The sequence below is a fragment of the Syngnathus typhle genome, linkage group LG6 (genome assembly GCF_033458585.1).
Source record: "Syngnathus typhle isolate RoL2023-S1 ecotype Sweden linkage group LG6, RoL_Styp_1.0, whole genome shotgun sequence".
NCBI classification, from domain to species: domain Eukaryota; kingdom Metazoa; phylum Chordata; class Actinopteri; order Syngnathiformes; family Syngnathidae; genus Syngnathus; species Syngnathus typhle.
The window spans coordinates 13,975,663-13,999,177 of NC_083743.1; the positions used below are offsets into that span (position 1 = coordinate 13,975,663).

The 23,515-nt window shown below is 39.5% G+C and overlaps 1 protein-coding gene across 3 annotated transcripts in view; it reads right to left on the minus strand.

Annotated features, from left to right (window-relative positions):
• gria4a (glutamate receptor, ionotropic, AMPA 4a) overlaps positions 1-5,760 on the minus strand; it is a 73,001-nt gene extending 67,241 nt beyond the window's left edge. For 2 of the 3 annotated variants that reach the window (XM_061281434.1, XM_061281435.1), the window contains exons 1-2: positions 5,385-5,759; positions 2,065-2,223 (exon numbers count right to left, since the gene is read on the minus strand). In XM_061281434.1, the coding sequence (XP_061137418.1) occupies positions 2,065-2,223; positions 5,385-5,478 (253 nt within the window). In that variant the 5' untranslated portion in view covers positions 5,479-5,759. Of the gene's footprint in view, positions 1-2,064; positions 2,224-5,384 lie in introns of all 3 variants that reach the window. The other variant, XM_061281436.1, reaches the window with a different exon arrangement.
• Positions 5,761-23,515: the final 17,755 nt, after the last annotated feature.

The window sequence follows — 23,515 nt, forward strand, 5'->3', positions numbered from 1 at the left end:
AGCCTATATGTAAATGCAATCCTTCAGTAAAGCATAAACAGTATTGATTGAAATGATTCTCAATGGCACAGTCCAAAAAATTTCAAAAAGACAAATGGGCCTATGGATCGTAGCAATGGTTAACCACCTAAACCTCAACTTACACCACAATCGTCACTGCAGTGGCTACAAGATAGATATTATTGCTCTTCGTTTTGAACCACGAATACCAAAATTGAAAAATACTCGACCAAGATTAGGATTGTGGTTCAGTACATCCATTGCTGATGAAACACACATAAGCGCTTCTTTGTTGCAAATCCTCTTCGTCTCTTTCTTCTTTGTCCCTAATTCATCTCAGCTTTCTGTCCAAATCGATTCCTTTTCTCACTGCGCATGCACATTCACACGCTCACTTGATTATCCTCCCCTGACTCAGATTGACTCAAGTTTGTATACACACATATTGCATTACTTTCTAGGACAGATTGAAATTCCAAATCTCAGAACTATGAGTTAGTAGTACTAACCACCACTACCTCACAGTTCCGCCGCATTTAAGAAACTGTATTTGCCAAACTAAAACAATACAAAAAAAAAATCATGCGATAGATAAACTGTATTTCCGCACCTACCAAGTAAATAAGTGAAAAAGACAGACATCAGCAGAGGATATATCATATGAATGTGTGACAATGCAGGAAATGCAATTTATTCAAAATGCTCTCTTCACGCACTCTGAATACGAGAAAAGAGAGGACCTGACGAAGGTCAGAGGGAGAATTCCCTATTCTAATTCAGAGGCATTGCTCACCACCCGGAGCAAGAGCCATGGATTAATTTAGAGATCCATTCACCACGCCCGTGCTGAGGGAGAGGCGGCAAAACGTGATGAGGACTAAACGAGTAGAAAAAGAAGGAAAGTATTGAAGTGGAAAAGGGAAGGACAAAAGTGAGTAGGAGGAAGAGGATGAGAGACTTTGAACCAAGAGACTGCTTGTTGAGTGTCAGACGCTTCACTTAGAAGATCTTCATTTTACAGACACTCCTCTTATGGCTAACTGGCAGCAGTGTGCATGCGTGTGTGTTAATGTGTATGAGTCAAAGCATGCACTGGAAATGAAAGAAAAAAAAATGCATAGGTTATCTACACCTCCCTCAGACATCCCAAGAACTTGCTTTTGGGATCACTTGAATATTTGAACTTTGAATGTGAGTGTGAATAAATAGGCTAAATATGTCTTCTGCTGCTGAGCTGACGCCAAGAAATTGTTGACTGGCCTATACAAGCATTGCAACTGGGGTTACAAGTGGAGATTACTTTAAGTACCCAGTCAACAGATATTAAAAGATTAGCTTCAAATAACCTGGGTGGAAATCAATACACAGAGAAGCTTCTGCCAATCCGCACAGACTTCTTTTATGATAGTATAAAGTATTTGGTGATGCTGTAGAGTTAGCACCAATGGGACGAATTAGAGTAATGTTTTAGCACATTCAATATCACATCAATATCAAAATAACAAAAAGATCCTTAAAAAGATTGCACAATATAGACTTTTTCATTTAGGATTTATGAAAAATAGCAGCTTTTAAAAAGCAGAGACCTCAGAGAAGGCCAAGCTGGCAGAGCCATCAAACAAGAACAATGCTTGAAATGTTACAGTATTTCTTTTTTTTTTTTTGTATTGGCCTCATGAGCCCTCTGCAAGGTTTTGTGGAATTGAAGGTTTTTTTTCAAAGAGGAATGTAATGAATCACACAAACAACAAACACGCTTAATATCCATCATAAAACTTCACTACTGAAATAAAATCTTAACTATGCAGTGAACACTAAAAAATTGATCATAATATCTTCTGCCGGGCCACTTGTTGCCAGGCAGAATGGAGCAGACTCAGCAAAACTTGACTAAAGTTCACCCTTTTATTTTTGGTTTGTTTTGATGAAATCAGAAATGCAAAAAAAAAAAAAAAAGACAATGTCCACACATGGCAACTCATAATGCAGAGTCAGCACCTGCTCAAATTCCAAATATCCATTAATATTCACATTACGGAGTGGAGAGAAGGATTGGATACTCACATGCATTGGTGACTGCAAAGCTGTTGGCTGTCTCAATATTGTCGACATGTGGGACCAGGTTGAAGGGGGCTTCCGTAGCGTTGGGGCTGGTGTTGTGAAGGAAGATAGCTAGTCGGAAGGCAGTGTATTCCTGATCAGTATTCCTAATGAACAAGCCGCCTAGGGAGAGAGGCAAAGGAAAAGGTGATGGAGAGGAGAAACAGAGATATAAGTGCCAAGAAGGATTGATGAGACATGGAAGATGACAAATAAGGAAAGAGAGAATACAACTAAGATCTTCATTACCATTTGTGAGAATAAATGTCATTTGTCTTCCAGCACACTCACAAAACCTTGAAAGAAAATCCATGGATATCAGTGAATAGAAAAAAAGGGAGCGGGGTGTAAGGGGAAGGAAAAAATAGAAATAACTAGCCTGTCAGAGGTTAGTAGACAAAACGATAATGAGTTGGAGAGGAGGTGACACATAACAGAGGATGGCCACATCACAAAAGTGTCAGCCACAAAAGGGAAGAGCAGAGGCCATGCACAAAGAAGGGATGACGATGTGGATACAAAGTGTAATTTGGCCTTTCAGAATGAGGGACTCGTATTCCATCTGACCAAATGAGAATTCGATAAAAGATAAAAGAAATGGCAGAAAATTAAACCATCCAAAATGTAGAACTAAATTGGTGGGATCAGGATGACTGTGAAGAGCAGAACGCCACATACTGTTGGCATAGGAAAGCTTTTAGAAATTCACAAGAAGTCCCAGGGGGGCTCTTTTTATGAACTAAAACAGAGACATTGTAATCTGGTTAATTCCAGCAACGATGCCAATGAGGTGAAAATGAATAAAATATGACGTATCATTAGTGCTAATTCAATATGCGAATAAACACATGCACACGGAACAGAACAGGAAATCAACACACATGGTTGACATGTTATGTCCCGTTAATCATGACATAACATTAAGATTGTGGGACCTTGCAGACAAAATTTAAATAATGAAAAATATGAAAGAACCCAAATAAATATATTGTACATTGTGAAAGTAAGAAATGGACAAAATTATTGGCACTATTACAATATATTCACATGACACAAAAATGGCACCAGAACACTTTGTTGAAACTGATGGCCTTACTCACAATACTCGTTCTAATACATCCTAAAGGTGTTTGGTGGGCTGAAGGTCAGGTGCCACTCAAGTTCTTCCAAACGTCTGATCACGCCTTTTTGGACCTCACTTTATGTACTGGGCCACACATCATTCATCTACTTTAACACACTTCAACACAAATCATCTTGCAATATCATAAGACTAAAGTACATGGACATGAACAGTGATGAAAGCGACAGTCTCCGTTCACACACGCGGAGAGCAAGTCTTACCCAACGTGGCAGCCCAGGCAAGATTTTAGAGTGCGCCCACCCTCCCACATTGGTAATTTACTCTAAATTGTGCTTAATTGATAGGATTCAGTGTGGCCTTTACACTGGTTTGTAATGTTGAAATAGAAATAGCCTTTGCCAAAGAGTTCTCACAATTGAGGAGCAACTAATGGGACTAGTCCAACCCTCTAATTGATGAATCGTGTCCCAATACATTTAGTCATGCACTTGTTTTATATAATTCTATTACGTTCGTGCTTTTTTTTTTTTTTTAATAAAAATCTGAAATTGAGCATTTTTTTTCAATTAGATCAACCTCTGAGATTTGATCAACGCTTCGAAGGCTTAACTGATTGCGAACAAAGTGATTGAGTTGACTTTTAACAGTAAAAGACTGGGAGGGGAAGAGGAAAGATGACAAGGGAGGAGTCGGCAGGCAGCACATAATGAAGCCAGCCATTATTATGACAAGGTGCCATCTACATTTGTGCGAGCGTGTCTTCTTCTCACTAGGAGTCCATCCTGCATGCTTCTAGTTTTCTAAGATTATCTCATATAATTAACTCACAATGATTAACGCATGATCATTAAAATGTAAATTAAATCATTCCAAATAGAACAAATCCTGGTGGTTGGAAGTGTTCCGTCACAAAATTGCAGTCTGTTTTGGAGCGCGCCCAGTTGAACCTTGAAAGTCGAACATTCCTGATGTGCTCTTCGTAACCATGAAATATTACTTGGTACATGTTGTGATGTTCCTTCGATTTTTATGGGGCTTTTTTTGTGGCACTTGTTCTGAAAAATAGACGGTCATCATTTTGGGGTATTGTGTGCAAAAATCATCATATCACACAATTTAGTGATCAAACTAGTGTTCATTTGCTTTTACTTTGGTTTGGAGCCATTGATGGTCCCAATCCCTGATTTGAAAAAAAAAAAAAGTCTCATCCTCATAGGACAAGTGGAAAGTTGCAACATACGAGATGGGATTTGTTTCCACCTCTGGTAGACGACCAACTAAGAAAAGCCTGCATTCGACTTGTGAGCTTCCACTCTAATACAGTTCTCTCAAATAGAATTAATGTTAGCAAAGAGCAAAGCTTTCTGTCAAATTACACTGGCGACGTATGTACTCAACTCTTGAAATGAACAACGAGCCAGGCAAACAGAAAGGTCACGTGTGTGTGCAGAATCTTCACCTCCTATCACAAGCGGGTCCACACATGAAGTGGGGTTTGTGTGCATGCCACATGAATGGCCGTGCAACGCAATAGTTACGACCCTCAAGGATCAGCCACCTTTTACAGCACCTTTGCCTGCAAAAGCCATGGGTCCAGAAGGCAATGCAGACGTGCAGTGGATGCTAATTTGCTCAAAAATATTTAGCATCTGAAGTTTATTGGCAGCTGTAGGTACAGAGTCAAGGAGATGAATCCCATTATAGGACCTCTCTACTGCCCCCCACAAGGAGTGATGCAGTGAATTCATTATCACACGTTTGACTGCGTGCCAGTGGCGTGTGCGCACAGCACAAGCGCGCATGCACGTGGCGTCATCTGCAACGGCGAGCCCTATTTTGCAAACTTTATCACTTTTCGGGGATTCATGTGCTCGGGAATGAAGGTTTTGCTTTCACGAGAAGGTAAAGGAAAGAGAACTTGAGGGTGAGAGACAGAGCAACAGAGAGGGAGGAAATACTGCAGTGTCTAAAGAGAGATAAGATTGAAGAAGGAAAAGCTTTTTTTTTTAAATATTCACACAGACAAAATCAAACTCTATGTAGTTGTAGACTATTTATGATTTTGAGAATAAATAAATGGATAAAAGATCATTGCTCACAATGTTACAACGTTACATTTTTGTAAGATGCTTTTTCTTGGAGACTTTGAAAATGCACATCTCTATGGAGAGTGGGGGGGTGGAGAAGCTCTCCAACTCACCAATCTGCACTGAGCTGGGGAACGCTCCCGTCGTCAAACCCCAAAGGACGGAACACAAGCCCAGAAAGTACCAAGAGAAAATATTAATCCTCATGTTTCTTCACTCGGGTCCCCTCAAAAAGTGTTGCGATACATTGACAGGGAGGAAGGAGGGAAAGACGGCAGAAAAAAAAGAGAGGAAGGTTTTCTCCGTGTACTGTATGTTTTGTCCAGGATAGTATTCCTATTCCATGGTGGGCTTCAAGCGGTTATCTCCCCACCCCGCCTGCGTGCGCAGTCCGCTCGGGAGAGAGCTGTATGCGCGGCGCACATGGAAAGACAGTGGCGGGAAGAAGGAGTGGGGAAAGTCGTTGCAAGATTGGCGAGCTTGCATAGAGAGCAGACTGCATGGAGCAACTGGACATGCGCGCCCCCTCCTCCCTCTTGCTCTCTCTGCCTCTTTTAGTCATACTCTCACTCTCTTTTCTACACCATATACTTTCTCCTTCCCTGTGTTGCCGGTGATTCCGTGCTTGAGGGGAGGCGCGGATAAGACACATTTACGCACTTTCTACACGCTTGTGACCGTCTGCATTAATCACATGTCCAATGTCTTCTCTAGTTTATCTTATTCTCGTTGAGTCAAAGAGGAAAAGATCGTTTCCTTTAAGAAGTTTAAATAAAGGGTTCCTCCTGCGTCAAACATAATCCACCCTGATGCAATGGTCCAATATAGTCTGTCTGTCCCAGGTTTAGTTCAGACTGCAGCCGTATTAACAACAAAGAAGACCACAAACATCTGGCCAGAATATTTTAGTACTTCAATGCCATGAATTGAATATACGAATATGAAGGGGCCATGTCAGTTACGCCCTGGGAAACATCACTTTTCTTCCCCCACAGCGCAAATGTAGCCTATATGATAAAGTAATCCTATGTAACTGCCTCAGAAACAGACATACCGCCGACTTCATTTATTTTACAGCTCGTTTTAAAAACATTGGAGTGTGTGTGTGGGTGTGTGCGAGTGTATGTTTCTGTTGGAACCACTGCAATGACCACTAATACGGGCTTTCTACACTTACCAGAACTGTCCATGGTCCTGAAATCCTATAACGCGTTGAGCTGGATACAGAGTTTAGATGTATCCACTTCCAAATAAATCAGTTTATTTCTAATGTGTTAATTAGATTCAGTTTATAATGATGTAGATTGGTGGTTTGTGGTTACCACCCCTGCCTCACATGCGAAAGATCCTTTGAATATTGGCCCTGGACCTCGTGTGTAGCGTTTGCACCAATTTGCATGGTCTCTCTTGTGTAGGCATGTGACTTTGGCTTTCTCCCACACTTGAAAAAAATCCATAATGGGTTCACCGAAGACTCCAAATTGTCAATACGTGTGAATGTGTGTGGATGGTTGCTTGTCAAACAAAACATTATTCTACATGGAAAGTGGTAATTAATTTCCACATACCCAGCAAGGGTCATTTGTTTCTCATTTGTGAGATTTATTAATGAATATTTGATTAATGAGTGGCAGGTTCTGCCATCTTTATTTTATCAGTGTTTACTGTAATGGTTACTATAAATCTGGTACCTTCCGTGTTTAAAGTTGCTGAAAAGCATTTAACCAACAATCACAAGTCTTTTGCATACATTCCCAATGCAGTTTGGGTACAAGAACCATTTTTCTATTTTTCATATCTTTTCAAACGCCGCAAATTGATCCCAACCCTGGGATACATTAGTAATGCATAGAATTCTGAAATGTTTTGGCAAAAATCGCATTATTAAGCCAGCAGGCATGTAAAAATAGCAAGTGGTGTTCTTTTAGGGTGGTGACTTCAATGTATTTAACAAAACTGCCATACTCATAAGGGGACGTTATTTTCTAATGCATATTTCTGTTATCGCAAATACATTCGGAAGACGTCCTGAGTTTACTCTATAATGTTGCTGTCTACGTTTGATGTACATGCAATCTATTACCTGTATGTCTCGGCTGTTTGAATGCAATCAAAGATGAAGGCCTCCCAGGAATTCAGTCTCCCCGCCTAGCGAATTGACCCAAGTCGATTACATGGTTCATAGTCAATACGGCACCTTGTTAATAAAGACCCATCAGTCCAGCGTTACAGGCTATGATAATTGACACGCTGGTGTTTGCTTTGTGCTGCGGCTCAAACCATATTGAGTGTAAATCCGCACAACGGTATTGGAGTCAAATGTGTTACCTTGCATTTGATGAATAATTGCTTGGAGGAGCTTTTTTTGTTCACCATGCAACATCTAGGTCATAGCATTGCCTTCTTTTTTGCCAGTAATGTTTACTTATATAATGTCAAATTGTGTTTTTATATTCTACCATCCGCTTGTTCCATACATACTTCAACTTGTATTTTTCATCTAATTCTGGCTCTCCGCAAGGTGCAATAAAGGGTACAAAAACATTAAAATCACAGCAGCAATAAATGATGGACTAGTGCAGGGGTGGGCAAACTTTTTGCTGTCGTCACAGCCCACGCTCTAAATTCGGGACTGATACAAATAGAGCGCGAGTGCGCCATGTCCGTACTACTGAGTACGTACACGCACTTGTGAGTGTGCACCGAGTTTTCTGATACGGCTTCCGGTAGTAAATGCGCAGGCGAGCGCTTCCCCATCTACTGGGGAAACGCAGTCATTGCAGGCAAAATGACGAAAAAAAAAAGTTTAATAACACAATTTGTTCAGGGTTGGCGGGCCGGATTAAACGGTCCCGTGGGCCGGATGTGGCCCGCGGGCCGTAGTTTGCCCACCACTGGACTAGTGTGTGTTTCGCTGACCAGACAGCATGGATTTACTTCCATTTCAGAGTTTTTTGAATTTGTCTACACTGTTTGTACTATGTGTCCTCTCTGCATCCATTGCAGCCTGGTCATCTTGGAAGAGGGACCTTCCCATCTGTGGTCTCTTCTCAAGGTTTCTCATTTCCCCTAGCTGGAGTTTTGAGTTTTTCCTTGCCCTTTTGGGAGTTTAAGATCAGGGGATGTTTGAGAATATTTGCCATTTTTCACATGTCCTGAGTGTTGTTAGTCACCTAAATGTTGAACAGAGGGTGTGATTTACCAAAGTCAAATTCCTTGTTTGGCACGCTCAAACATGGCGAATAAAAACTCTTGAATCTTGTTGGGAATGCGAGTGCTCTCTGATTGACTGGCCACCAGTCCAGAATAGTCCAACTTGCAGCCAAAGTCAGCAGGGATTGACTGCGGCTCCTTGCGACCCTGAACAAGATAAGCCTTGTAGAAAATGGATAGATGGATCACAGCAGCATTTCTCCTGTTGCTTATCTGTGCTTATTATTTTCAAACTTTGGACTTGGCCTTGTCCCAGACGCGAGGCTGAAAACTCGCCTTTTTGAGAATGTGTTTATTTTGACACATTCACTATATACTACTGGAATACCTTGTGGAATTCTAAATATGGAGGAAACATAATTCCATTCCTCATCTAAAATGGGGTTGAGGTCAAATGTTCTTCCAAGCATACATTTATGGACTTTGTGACGCAGGTATGCTGTAACAAAACATTTCACTCTGAAAATGTCTCATTGAGATGACAAATTCAAATCTTTTTGTGCTCTGATTGATTATTTCTATGGATTGAGAGGTTTGTCTCAATGTTTCTTCTTCCACGTGCAATTTATTTACCCGACATCAAGCAGGCGACAGGCGATGGTGATTTGTCTGCTTTGTTCCATTCTTGCGTAAAGACAATAGTGGCGTTATGAATGTGCAGACGCCATTCCACTATCTTCTTCTGTCTTTGTCTCTCATCTCTCTCCATCTCCCATCCTTCCTGTCTCTTGCTCATCATCGCTTGTGCTTTCCATAAAAGAAAAATAATCTCTTCGATAACTACACATGTTACTATAATTGTGTGTAACAAGAAAATACGTAGAGCTTCGAAAGACAACGTCTTGCCATTTTCTAACAATATTAAAGATTTCGTTTTGTAGGCTGTTTGCATGACAGCTGTCATCCGGGAAACTTGTTACCTCTCCTGCTTGAAAGGTGACGAAAAAAAACACTTGTGCCCTCCACTTTCATCAGCGGTTTCTCATTCATCTTTACATTCTCTTTCCTGCCTGTGTGATGAATCATCAATCTGAATGCCCTTCCCTCTCCCCACTCTTCGTTTTACACCCGTCTCTATCTCACTGCTGCCTTATCATCCATTTAAGCCATCTGCCCTGCGACTTGTGCACTTAACTGTATTTCCATCCCTCCATATAATAGCTTTTTCTGCATTTCCTACAATCTATCATTTAAGTAATATAAAGGTATCCAGCGATCCTCTCTTGTCTTGCTATCGCAATTATGGCTTTTTTTATTTTTATTTTAAAACCCACTAAAGCCTTTAACTTGACAGACTGTCAAGCAAAATTATATATTTGCTCTTATGCCTGCTATACCAAACATATATTTTATTCCTTTCGGCATCGTTCTTTGTTTGCTAATATAAATATTTTCTATCTTTTGTTCACGCCCCTGCTTCCTCACAGCTCTAGAAGCTATTGGGTATCTTGGAGAGAAGAAAATAGAACATTAGCAGATACAAATCAATTGATAGTGGAACAGTGTGATGTTGGAACTTGGGACTCATTGCATTACTCAAAGTAAGGTAAGAATCAATGCGAGTCAATAGCAGCTGGTGAAAAGTCTATTTATAATACACGTCAGCAAATGTTCAGCTCTTGTGATTTTTAGCTGATTTTGTTGTTGGGTGGTTGGATTGCATGTGTTGTAACATCATTCTTAACCAGGCCAAATTCTGAGCGAATTGAAAGTGAAAATGATTTTATGGTAAAAAATACAATAACATATATCAAGTGTCAAAAGACTTTTGAAGAAGTACCTTATTGTTCTTCAGATTCTCAAAATTATTTTTAGACAATGCCATCTTTTGTGCCATTTGAAAAGATCCATGGTCATTTCTCAAATAAGCTCAAGCACATCATGAGAAAGGGTAAAAAATATGTTGGATAGATGATGTGAAACAATGGTAAACATTTTTTGGGAATGTGTCACAGGCAAAATATCTGAAATGTATTTAATTGGATATAGGCTGAAAATAATGTCATTGTGTGTTTTATATACATTTTACATTAAGTTCCAGCTCTATTGGGTTCAGGGTTTGTAGAAACTTTATTTGAAAGTTTTCTTCATTAAGAAAAGCAAGCCATCTATATTATTCTTTCTGTTGAAAACGTTAATAAGTGAGGTTGTTCTCTAAATCTCCAAATCCCAAAGCAGCAGTCGAGTCTCGCACATCACATAGTTTCGCAAAACCACAAAGAGATTTGGAAAGCTTTTTGGAACATGATGAACTGAACAAGCACTTTCATTAGAGTCCTGGGCTCCTCTCATTCCCCAGTGGATCTGTCAAATTAGGGCATTGAGTGTTGATAGAGTGTGACTTGTAAATAAATGCCATTGTGTTTAGATTCAGTAACAGAGTGGCAGCGTGCAGCATCTGTATGACTGGCGGCAAGAATTAACGTCAGACTAAATTACGGACAGAGGCCACCGTAAAGTAGGCTGCGTTCAACCATTGATTGCTTAGTACAGAGCATTGTAAGGGAATTTACACCGACACTTATGCAGATTGTACATGACGATGTTGAGCAGAAGTAGAAGCTGTATTGTTTTGTGACCTTTTTCGGCTATCTTTGGGACATATAGTAGAGTAGGATTCATAAAGGTAATAATTAAGGAGGTTACCGTATTTTCCGGACTATAAGGTGCACCTAAAAAGCAAAGATTTTCTCAAAAGCCGACAGTGCGCCTTTATATATGGACCAAATTCCTAAATTTAAACTGGACCGAAGCATTGTGTCATGAAATCAATCATAAGTGGCCCGCTGAATACTATGAATCATCAATCAAAAAGACTATGGATCATTATTTTGTGATTATAAAGTAATTTGTTGCGTTTTAAGTTGAAATAAAAACGATAAAATGGAGAATGATTTGATTTGGATTAAAATTTTGACATGATGCATTAATGGTGCGCCTTATAGTCCGGTGTGCCTTATATAAGGACAAAGTTTTAAAATGAGCCATTCATTGAAGGTGCGCCTTATAGTCTGGTGCGCCTTATAGTCCGGAAAATACGGTAATTAAAATTTGATTCGTTGAAGCGTCTATCACAATGTAGATTATGCAGGTGTACCTAATAAAGAGTCCAATGACATGTACATTAAGATTCGTAAATAATCCTTCATGAGGCAAACTTAAAATGTATTATCTTGGAAAGAAACATGAATAAAATTAATGAAAATAATCTTTGACATGATACAAAAATGTATTTGTACTTACTGAAGGTTTTCTTTTTAATGCAGCTCGTGCTGTGGCATTTAGATGCAGTGTTTACAAGGTGACTTTCACACTTAACGTACTTGTGAGTCAGCAAAAAAAAAAGGATTTGTGTTCATCCTACCAGAATGCATAACAAATAGTGTCCTTTTGTACCTAATGCAATGCAGTGTATTGTATCAGTGTGATACAAGGTGCTCAATGACATAAACCTACAAACGACAACACTTCCACACAATGTTGGAACTAATTCTAACCGGGCATAACCTTAAAAGTAAGTTTGAGCCACAGCTTTTGCATAAATAACCTTAAAGTTTATTGCAAATGAATTTGACTACATAATACAATTCATGAGTTTTCGCTTGGCAATGGATAGCATAAAAACACGGACATGCTATAAAAGACTAATGAATATTTTAAGCCCACACATGAGCTCATGTTTATTAGTAAGAAAAATCAGACATTTGAAACTCGAAATATTATTATTTCATAAACATATGTGCAGTTTAAAAAGTAAGCAGCCTAAAGTAAGTCTGTCGAGAGTACGACAACTGTGTCTTTCTTTTCTGCAGGGGTAATTGATCTTTTTATCTGTATGTGACCACATTAGTGACCAGAGATGATTATTTGGTACTGCAACATATACCCTCCTGTCAGCTACTGTATCATAAAATTTAGACATTGAAAAGAGTTCACATATTCAGATATGGTCGTGCTTAATTAGTGTCATGGAAAAAGGAACATTTCAATTAAAATCTCAATTCAATGAATGAAACATGCATAACATCCATGCTGCATTTATGGGATGTGACATTGACAGATAGAAAGATGGATCAGAGGTTGTCAACTGATGGGTTCGTCCCTGTGCTTGTCCCCCTCCAGCACCATTAGCGTATCATTACAAAACATCTGAACTCACAGATGCTGAACTCTCTGCCTGGCAGGCTTGCTGAGAAGCTGACACAAAAACAGAGCAGAGATTTCTTTTCAGGCAATCCCTGATGTCAACCCTACTGATCCAAAGCCAACCTCAGTCTGCTAACGAACCAGATGATTCCCTTCAAAAATCAAATCCGATCATGATTCATACCTCCCAGGCACCTAAATTGTCACTTATCATTCAGGACGGACGGACGGACGGATGGACGGACGGACGGACGGACGGATGGATGGGTGGATGACATTGATGGATGCACCTGTATTGGGAGCCCATTTGTATGAGTGTGTGTGGATTAGCCTTATGTGATCAAGGCCGTGGACAGCCATCTGCTTGCGTGTGGAGATGCTGCTGTCTACAATTTGTCAAACAGTCTGAACTAAGTGTGCATTGCTGGAACCTAGGCTGAGTATTTAGCCAAAGCGCCAAGGTGGAAAGATCGTATAACGACGTAATGATTATCCAACAGGGAACCAAGGTGGCACTGAATCATTTTGGCAACCAGCCCAGTTCAGTCAGTATTTGCATGGAGGGTCAATACATTCTCTTCATCGGGTCACTTCAAACAAGTTTAGTGAGGGGAAACTAAAGATACATTTATATTTTAGTGCAGCTAGTGCAGACTGAGACGTTATGCTGTACATTTGATTGAAATATAGTTTGGCTAAATTGATCATAACCATCCAATGACCCTCTCTTAAAACTACTTCATTGTTATTTGTGTCTTTTTATAACAGTTGCCCTGTTTTCCTGCATGCACTTTTCAAATTGTGAAAAAAAAAATCGCTTTTGTGCAACTCCATTTGTTGGAACCCATACTTCAGACCAACACTCCTGAGCTGATTGCTCATTTTTTGTTTTGATAAATTTAGCACTGACAACTTGGGGTTATGAATATATTCTCAGCTAATGTGTTTGATGAATTATTTGCAATCTCGACTGGAAATTTCTTGCTTTGATGACATGTTAGCTGCGTGGAAGCACTTTTGTCAATTAATAACAGTGCCTGGTGTTGAACTGTTCTGAAATACATTGATTTAAAACTGATATATGTTTTTCAGAACATATAACATTTCCTCCCTGCCAAACCCCTACATTTTTAATCTTCACTGGCTTTCTCATTGACTGATGGATATTTACTAGGGGTGTAACGATTCATCGATACACATCGATTAATCGATATAATGCTCTACGATTTATTGGCATCGATGCTAAACGTAAACATCGATTTATATTGCCGTGTTTGACCTCGGACATTAGACGCGACTTTATTTTGAAATCCAGTTCATTGTTGCTTGCTTCCTCTTTCCGGGAGCAGTGCGTGCGGCGTTGTTGTGTTGTGAGCAGAGCAGGCACGTGAAAGGGGAGTCGACAACTAGTACGCGGCTCCTGGGCTGGTGCTATGGCTAGTGTCCAAAAAGATGAGGAAATTTGCTCCCCTTTAGGCTTCGAGTCATTCGTTTGGAAGCACTTTGGATTCCAAAGAAAAGATGGCTCAACGGACAAGACACGTGCAGTTGGTAAATCCTGCCATGCGGTGATCAAATATTCAGGGAGCACAAATCTCGCCGCACATTTAAAGAAAAAACACGACATCAAAGTTCAGTGTTAAAATAAGCACTTTGTATACTACAATACTCTTGTAATTTCCTAAATAAAGAGTTTGCAGTACCTTGTTGATTTTGCGTATGAATTGTTATAAATCAGGATATTGTTCTATATTTTTTATTTAAAAAAAAAAAAAAAAGATTGTAGAGCACTATATCGTGATATATCGCGAATGAATCGCAGCAGGCTTTAAGATATCGGCAAATATCGTATCGTAGTTCTTTGTATCGATATGATATCGTTTCGTGACAAAACCCGCGATTTACACCCCTAATATTTACAATCCCACAAAAATACTCTAGTTGAGAACAATGAATTCTAATAAACGCCATGCAATTTTGTGAATGCAAAGAGAAAAGTAATTGTTGCAATGTTATTGTGTGTCCACTTTCTTTATTCTCATAATCACGCCTTTACACTGATGATGTTGGCCATAAAAAAAAAACATTGTTTTCTTTTCCTGCTCTTATTCTTCTTCCATGCGTATTTAAATAGCGCTTCACAGTAGCACACACACATCACTATCCTCAATGGATGCAAATTCAATCAAAGAACAAATGTAGCAATTAGTGTTATCATACTAAATCTTTAATACCAGACTTTTTGTGTGCAAAGGTGGCAACACGGACAGAAAAGCAAGGATGTATGAGGACTATCCTGCATTAAATAAATAAATAAATAAATAAATAAATAAATAAATAAATAAATAAGTGTATGTATATATATATATACATATATATGTATATATATGTATATATATATATATATATACTATATACGTATACGTATATATCCTCGTTAAGATAGAAGTGCGACCATATCCAACTGTGCTTAATTAGAATCAGCAGGGAGCTAAATGCCAACCATCAGTCAGTGGTCCATATCCTCTACTGTATCTTCACATCATCCCATCTCCATTCTCTTCTCATTATTAATTGCTCCATTTACTTACCTGAATCCTCTTTTTCACTTTAACTTTTACATGATTTCTTTCTTTATTACAAAATCACTCTCCATCCATTTTCCCATCTAGCTCCATTGCAACTGTCTCAACTTCTCAATCTCTGACTGAGTGTTGACTGTGAGCTGTGGGAGACGGCGCTAATCTTTCCTGACCTTTGTTAGCAGCGCTGTGTGTGTGGGCATACGAATGAATAACACACCTATTTATCTTCATAAATAATTTACACAAACAGGAAATGGCCCGTACCAATTTTAGATGAGTTTAAAGGTGAATCCTTCACTGCACTTCACTGTATCTTGTTTAAATGTATTTGGACGACACAAATTAATGGTGAATACTTTCTTTAATCTGAAAAAATATCTGTTTTTATTTCATTCCTTAAAACACTACAATTATAACTCTGAGAAAAAAAGAGCATATTATATACATACCGTAATTTTCGGACTATAAATCGCACCGGAGTATAAATCGCACCAGCCATAAAATGCCCAAAAAAGTGAAAAAAAACATATATATGTATATAAGTTGCTCCTGAGTATAAGTCGCCCCCCCACCCAAACTATGAAATTTACGGTATTAGTTACATAGTGTACAAATGAATAAAAATGAATGATAAAATTAGGGTTAGGGATTGGTGATATGGGATTATTCCAACTCTGTGAAACGGGAGATTTTTATTTAACCTTTTCAAGTTGGGAAGTAAAAATAAGCAACTGAAATACTGTGTGCACACCTTCTGGGATGTGACTGTTCATATTTAAGCAACCATGTTCAAACTTGAGAATCAGCACACACCATCAACATTTAAATGGCATTCAAAAACTCCAAATAAAGTTTAGTTCGTTTAGTCGGCCTTTTTTTCTGACATTATGTTTTTTTGTTTGCTTTCTAGCAGGAACCTGTTTGTGCTAATACTGCCTGGTAATTAGAACTGCTCCAGGATCAGCGTTGGAGTGAGACGATGGGTAGAACTATTGCCATTTCATTTACTTTACATAGACAGACGTGCATTGTCCATTGTGAACTTCAACCTGACTAATACCTTTCCTGAAAAATGATACGAAAATGTAAAAAAACACATTTTTCACTGGTGAAGCACACTTGATCACATCACACTGGCGCTGTGCAGATACAATGTATGAAAAGGTGCACATGAGTTCAATTGTGTATGTTGAGAGCAGAGCTGAAAGGGTATCTTTGAAAGCAACCCATTTTTTCTTTGCAAAAAGAAAAAAGTCCATCCATCCATTCATTTTCTAAACCGCTTGTCCTCACAAGGGTCGCAAGCTTTTGTGCAAAACAGTTCAATCCAATTTTTAACCCAGCAGTTTCAATGGTGCAATGTGTGTTTGGGTTTCTCACTCTTCCTTCACCAGATTCAGGCTGACGGTGGTTCCGGCCCGGTAGATCAGTTTATTGATCCTGCTGGCACTGATGGGTCACCCCCAGCCCACCACAGCTGGGGCTGTCACTAGACAAATGCCTTGCTGTTTAATCCCTGGCATTGCGAGAGCCGGGTGGTAGAGGCCCCATTTGCATCACGGCTGAGGACTCAGTCTTCCTCTGAAGTTTGCCACTGAATTAATGGGACGATCCATCTTACCCCCTTTGGCCCTGCCACATCTGATCTCTCCCCTGTTGGCCAGGCTCAGCAAGGAGCAGTTGGTGAGGGGCAACCATGTGACAAGAGTGGCTGCTCTAATGATGCTGTTGCACTGGCACAATTTCTAGCCGTAGCTCTGGGGAGCGTTTTCTGAAAAGACAAATAGGCCAGATGTCTTGCTGAAAGATGACATTTTTATACAGGCTCCTGAATGAATGGGTTTACCCCTTAATTATTTTAACATGTCTTCCCTCCAGTGTGTGCATCAGAGGCTGATGTTCTCTACTTGTAATTGTTGTTCAAGCAACATGTTGCCAACTTGGGGATAGACCAAAAGACATGCTGTAGGCCTACTGTAAAAAAATCTGCAGAGTTCCAAGCAGTTGTCAGATGGCAATGCCGGGAAGAAAAGATTTGCTTTGGAATAACACTTCATGCCATCGAGAGAGAATTTTTTTTATCTTAAATATTGAACGCAATTAATATTTAAGATTGTCGGCCGAACTCATCTATCGAGACAAATCCACTCTTAACGCACTTCAGACAAAAAGGATAATCTCATAAAACAGACGATTATGCGTTTACATCATTTGGGAAAAAGCAAATTCATTGACAAAAATAGCTTGATTGTCTTTATGTGTGTACCCACGTAAATACATATAAAAATATTGTATAAAACTGGATTTCCCGGAAAGCAGGAAGTATTTTCCAAAGCAACTGTCTATTTTACAATGCAACCACCTCAAATTTGGGACAAAAACAGTCTGATTGTCTTTACGTGTATACCCAGCAATAAATATCAAACATCTTTATTATTTTATTTTATTGCCACAATATGTCCAACCCAATGTTCCCCCGATGGCATGAAGTCTTTTCCAAAGTAAATCTGTCTTCCCGACATCTCTATCTTTCAACGCAACCGCCTCAGGTACTCCTCTGCAACACTCGGCAACCATTTACATTCTTAAGTCCCCTCCCCCTAAACAGCAGCTATCAGAGAAAAAAGAAGGTTGGGATGGGTGTGATGTTACATGCTGTAAATACCATCATCATACTATTACAAAGATGTCTGTTTTGTCCTCCTGTGTCTTTTCACCCAACATTTTCTATTATCCTACGGCTGAGAAGCTATTCACTATAAATTGTTTTATGTGGGTTTTTCACTCTAATCCATCCTTCAGCTCAACCACCACCAAGGGCTTTTTTAGTCCAAGATAGAAGTAGATGTTTTTTTTTTTTCTGTGCTGGTACACAGCAAGAAAATAATTGTGTGCTGGGAAAATAAGTAATGCGGCCAAGACTTGCAGTAGTTGCTGCTTCGTTGCATTTAATATAAGTCCAACCTGTATAGCTCGCTGAAGGCTTGTGCTTGTGTGTGTAGTCTTTTTGTTTGCCTGTAACAGGTAAATGAGACATGAGATGCTGATGTGTGCTTTGGTGTGCCACCGTATTTGTGCCAACTCTGAAAGAAAGAGAGCGAGACCAAGAAGAACATGGGAATGCAGTGAATGAGATAAATGTTTTTTCTTCAAAGGAACTCAGCCAGTGGCGACATTGCTTCATCCCCCCGACCCCACCACTCGTTTAATTAAGAAACCAATCCCTCTTTACCCTGAGCTCACTCCTTCTTAGTCTCACTCGTTCTGGCAAAAGCCACATTTAATAAATGATCATGGCGATAATGCAGGGTGACAGAAAGTAGCGTGTGGATGTATCTTGTCTGGATTTACATCTGTGTTTGTGTGTTGGTGTGTGTGTGTGCGTGTGTGTGTGTGTGCATGCGTGCATGTGTGTGTGTTTAGCTGCCAGCTCCACACTGACACATTCTGCAGCCTTGTTACAGTAACACACAATTAAGATTTTACACATGACACAGTAAATTAAGGGTGGTGAATACCAGAAAATAGACCGTGCAATGACTATGGGAAGGCTTTCATGTCATGAAACTTGTTATTTAGTACCAATAATACCACAAATTGTCTCTCAAAGAATAGCAGTGAAGCAAAGGAGGGGTGTGCAATTGGTCTGGAAAAAAAGGTGTTCCACCCCGAGTTCAGCGTGGCTGAAGTTGAATCAATCACAGCATGTCAGGCTAGTTCACTTCATTTGATTATAACATTGAAATTCATTAAGGGTCATGATTTGTCACACGGAGGGATTCACGTGAAGCCGCAACCCAAATGTTTTCTTTCCAGCTCAGTGTCAAACTACGTGATGAGCACACAGTGCATTAGAGGAAGGGGGTTGTCACACTTAATGGGGGTCAGATGGGTTATTCCCTTTTGTGAATAAACCTAAACAATGGGAATTATATGTAGTGGTTGTTTCCGTAAGGAGAATGCACACAGTAATGTCACAGTAGACTAATACATTTCCTTCCGCCTTTTTTCTTCTCTTATGATCCATGACACCTTTTATTGGACAATGTCAACCCCAGAAAACCTTTTATGATGTAACGTATTTTCATCTTGTAAACAAGACATAAATTAAGTCGATGGCCACACTGAAAACGGTGTGATGCCTAATACAGTTTAGGATTGAATGTGTTTATTAAAGTGATTCTACAATTAAATAAATGACACATACATAACTATATCTAACTAAATCTAATGCAATTGGGCCATGGTCAGTGTTTAAATAAATGAGTAATAACAATGATGTTGTAGCCACAAGATGTAACTTGCTCATTTTATAAAAGCCAGTGAGATGGAAATGAAAGAGTTTCTGTCATCACTGAAAAGGTTGGAACGGGGTATCTCCCTGGAGGAGGAATATATGGACGAGTGGCAGTCCATCTTTTTTTCACATTAGATGACCAGTGAGACACTCGACTGAAAACCACAGTAAAAATAAATGACATCTGCTGCTAACTTGTAACCACTGTGAGAAGTTGTTTTCAGAGTTCGACCTGTTTGTTAGTCATTCATTGTTCTCGAATGGGACTGTGTAACAATCTAACCAAGACGAATGTGCCTCTTACTGGTCGTCATTGTCGGTGCTGCTCGTAGACATGTGAACGGAAAGAGGTAGCAGCGACTTGAATGACAATCAGCAACAACTTAAATTCATCGATAATTTGACTAAATTATTCAAAGCTCTGTCCTTCGCTCCCGCTGTCCACGTCGCTCCTTCTCAGTCAAGTACAAACGCGCCCTGTGGGCTTCCTGTGTTGACAGGAAGAGAGCGGCTTTTCACAGCCGGCCAAGACACACAGCTGAGCGGAAGATGAGCCCCCATTTGGAGATGGTCTCTTCGCAGCCGTAGCCCCCCTCTCCTTCCCTGTCTCTTGCTTCATCACACTCACTTTCACTTATGTCCTGTCTAGACTTTTTGAAGAAACCTACATGCCATCTGACTTTTTCATTTGCTTCCCCCAGGTTTCTCTTTGTTTAATAAGACAGCACACAATCTCTCTATATTTAATGTCATGTCTATGACATATATTGAGCACACATTTAGTTCTATTGCATATGTGAGAGATACATGGAAGTTAAAAAATAATTTAATAACAATTTTGTACAGCAAGGTTCTATTTTGCTTGTTAAAAATGATAAAAGACCTTTACCCAATGCATGAGCAAACGCGGACTATTTTGCCTTTTCATTTCCTTAGTCCACAGGTGTCAAACTCAAGGCCCGGGGGCCAGATACGGCCCGCCACATCATTTTACGTGGCCCGCGAAGACAAATTGTGCATCAAATTTGTGTGTCATTACTAGAATTGCAAAATGTCTTTTAATATCTTTTTTTTTTCATATTTGACCAGTTTTTACAGGTCTGATTTGAAAACGACTTATTTGTCAGTTTGTTTTGTAGCTTTTACTGTATATAATATGAGGTGATCATACATTTATTTGGGTTGACATAATGGCCCTCCGAAGGAAGGTATGACTACAATGTAGCCCGCGAAAAAAAAAAGTTTGACACCCCTGCCTTAGTCTGTGTGTATTGAGGTGCCTCCCTCAGTTTCCTCTAGTCATTTTCAGTCGTGAGTCTTTCCCCCATGTTGTAGCAGAGGAAAAAGTATCGCATCTTCCTGCAACATGGCATGACATCCGCTGTCATATCAACCTATTCATGTTGCCACTTGAGGTCTTTTGAGGAACAATAGTGTGTGCGACCAGCATATCTCAATCATGCCCTTGAACGTTCCTGATGTGAAGCACAAGCTGTAGACAAGGTTATGACATCAATCTCCAGCACAAACCTCAATAGACCGTAATGTAATTTGGCCACAAAGAGTAGTATGAGTGAGTGGTGAACCATATGAATACCTCAACACACCCGTGTTCACACATTGTACGTCTCCTAATGGGTCTTCACTCCATTTCATCAAAACTGGGAGAGCTAGAACCAATTGATCAAATGCATAATGTCATATTGAAAAGGTTTTGACAAAATTATGTGAATTGTACAAAATGCTTTCCACAACAAAGAAATATTGTTGCATGCCATGAAAAATAGCATACATGCTCACACCTGTTCATTTGCACTTTTGTGACAATTTTATTATGCTAATGCCACAGTCACCTAAATATAAGTGCTGCAAAATCTTTTGTGGCATGACAGATGTCATCAGTGTGCTACAGAGAGCATAATAAAAAGCGTGGAAACTCATGAGCAGGGTCGAGGAGATATGGTAACTATTAGAATCTTGTTGAACGGTAGGAGAAGAAATTAGAATGATTGAGTGGGTGACTGTGTCGGATGACAGCATTGCGATGGAAGAGAGGGATGGGAATAGAAAAGGGTTTGATTTGAGCCATTCAAGAGGAAATAAGAAGGGATGCGATGGAAAATTAGGACAAGGGGCAGTGGTCGCAGATGTCAGGACAGACAAAGTGGACTCTTGGAAAGGTGGGAAAGAGTGAGTGCAATATGGAAATAAGGCAAATGAGGGAAGAGGGAAAAAAAGACGGATCACCAGATTTTTTTAAATCTATTCAGTCAGAAGTGTTTCTGTATGAGTCTCTTGAGCCTGACACACACACACTCGCGCCTGCACACATACACACACTCACATTACAAATATTTCACAGCTTCCATTTGCAAGATTGCATCTTTCAATTAATACTGAGATGGCTATCTCTTGGTTCCTATGAACATGAATATATGTGTCCAAGATTATATATTTCCAAAGCCGCCTCCATCAAGCAACATTTAAAGCAAAGGAAACAAAACAAAATTCATTCAGCAGTCCAGCAAAAAGATCACACTGACTTATACTTCATATAAATGTCCGTCCACATCCCAAATATTAAAAGTCCAAGTCTATTCTTCCCGTATGGTGTGACTGTGTAGCACGTACTAGTGATAATGCCACAATGGAAACCAGGACAGCCACAATCATAACTGATTTCAACTACAGCTATATTCAACTTGCTTATAGCTTTGGAATTGAAAACGTGCAATATTAAAACTGTTGTGTAGCTAGCGGCATGCTGCTCCACTTACGGAATAAAGGGACCTACTCAGCAATGTAATTTGCGGGTCACTTGTCGCTTTGTCGTTTACACCATTTTAGTGAGTGAGATGAGAATCTATTGTTTTGTTGTTGTTTTTTTTAATCCAAAACTACTATACTATATGTGAGGAAAGGGTAAGGGGCTTCATTTTAAAATCATGCTTGGCCACAAAATGGGTTGGTTCAGAGCTTAGTGAAGTGTAAATAGAAAAGCATTTGTCGCATATAAATTCGATATACTTTCTGTACTGCTAAACATAGACGTTGTCATAGGTTTGGCGTACTAATGCATTAACCATGTTCTTTGTATTTCAAGGTTATTCCTGCATATTTAATCCCATCAGCACGAGAGCAAACCAGACTTGATGAAATCCCAGAACACAAAAATCCCATTTGAAGACTGTAAGAGTGGACATGTTTTTATAAAAAAAAGTATTAATATTTCTGTTTCTTCCTCTTTGAAGGCATACTGTGTATGAGTTAGTTGGGAGCATTAGCAGATAGATGATATAAAATTCAGAAACTTCTTTGTACGTCACCACCTTGAAGCGAATGGCTCTTCTATTTATACATATGCCTAACATTTGTGTTCCCATCCTTTTAATTACATAAGGATTATTATTTCACATTTGGCTATTGCCTGAGTGCAGATGGCTAACTGAATGCAAATAATATTGTTGCACGGTATTTTTATAAGCAAGCCCACACGCGAGAGTTTTTCTGAGAATGAATAAAATCTAAATGTCATTATAATAATAATCTATCTATATATTTGCTTCCATTTGGTATGGTCAGGAGATCTTGCCAACCGATACTACAACTGGACAAAGAGGTAGCCAGACACATGTAGGAAAGTTTACACTCAGGCCGATGTACAATTTGAAGTTTTCACTGAACCTATCGTGCATTTTTCTGGAATGTGAGACAATATGGAAAACCCAAGCAAGCACAAACTTCACACACAAGGGCCAGTATAGGCATCCCAATCTTATCTTTCTTCTCTGAAACGATGGTAACCCATCACTGGGCAAATACAACTCATAACTTCACACACTTTGCACATACACACACACACACTGCTACTTGATTACAGTCATTATTAATGTGACAGCGGTGTCAGAGTAAACTGTGTCTTTTATGTACGTACAGAAGAGAGGTGTGTGGGGAGTTATTAATGGTAAAATTCCTGAACATTTATCGCCGAATCAATATATGC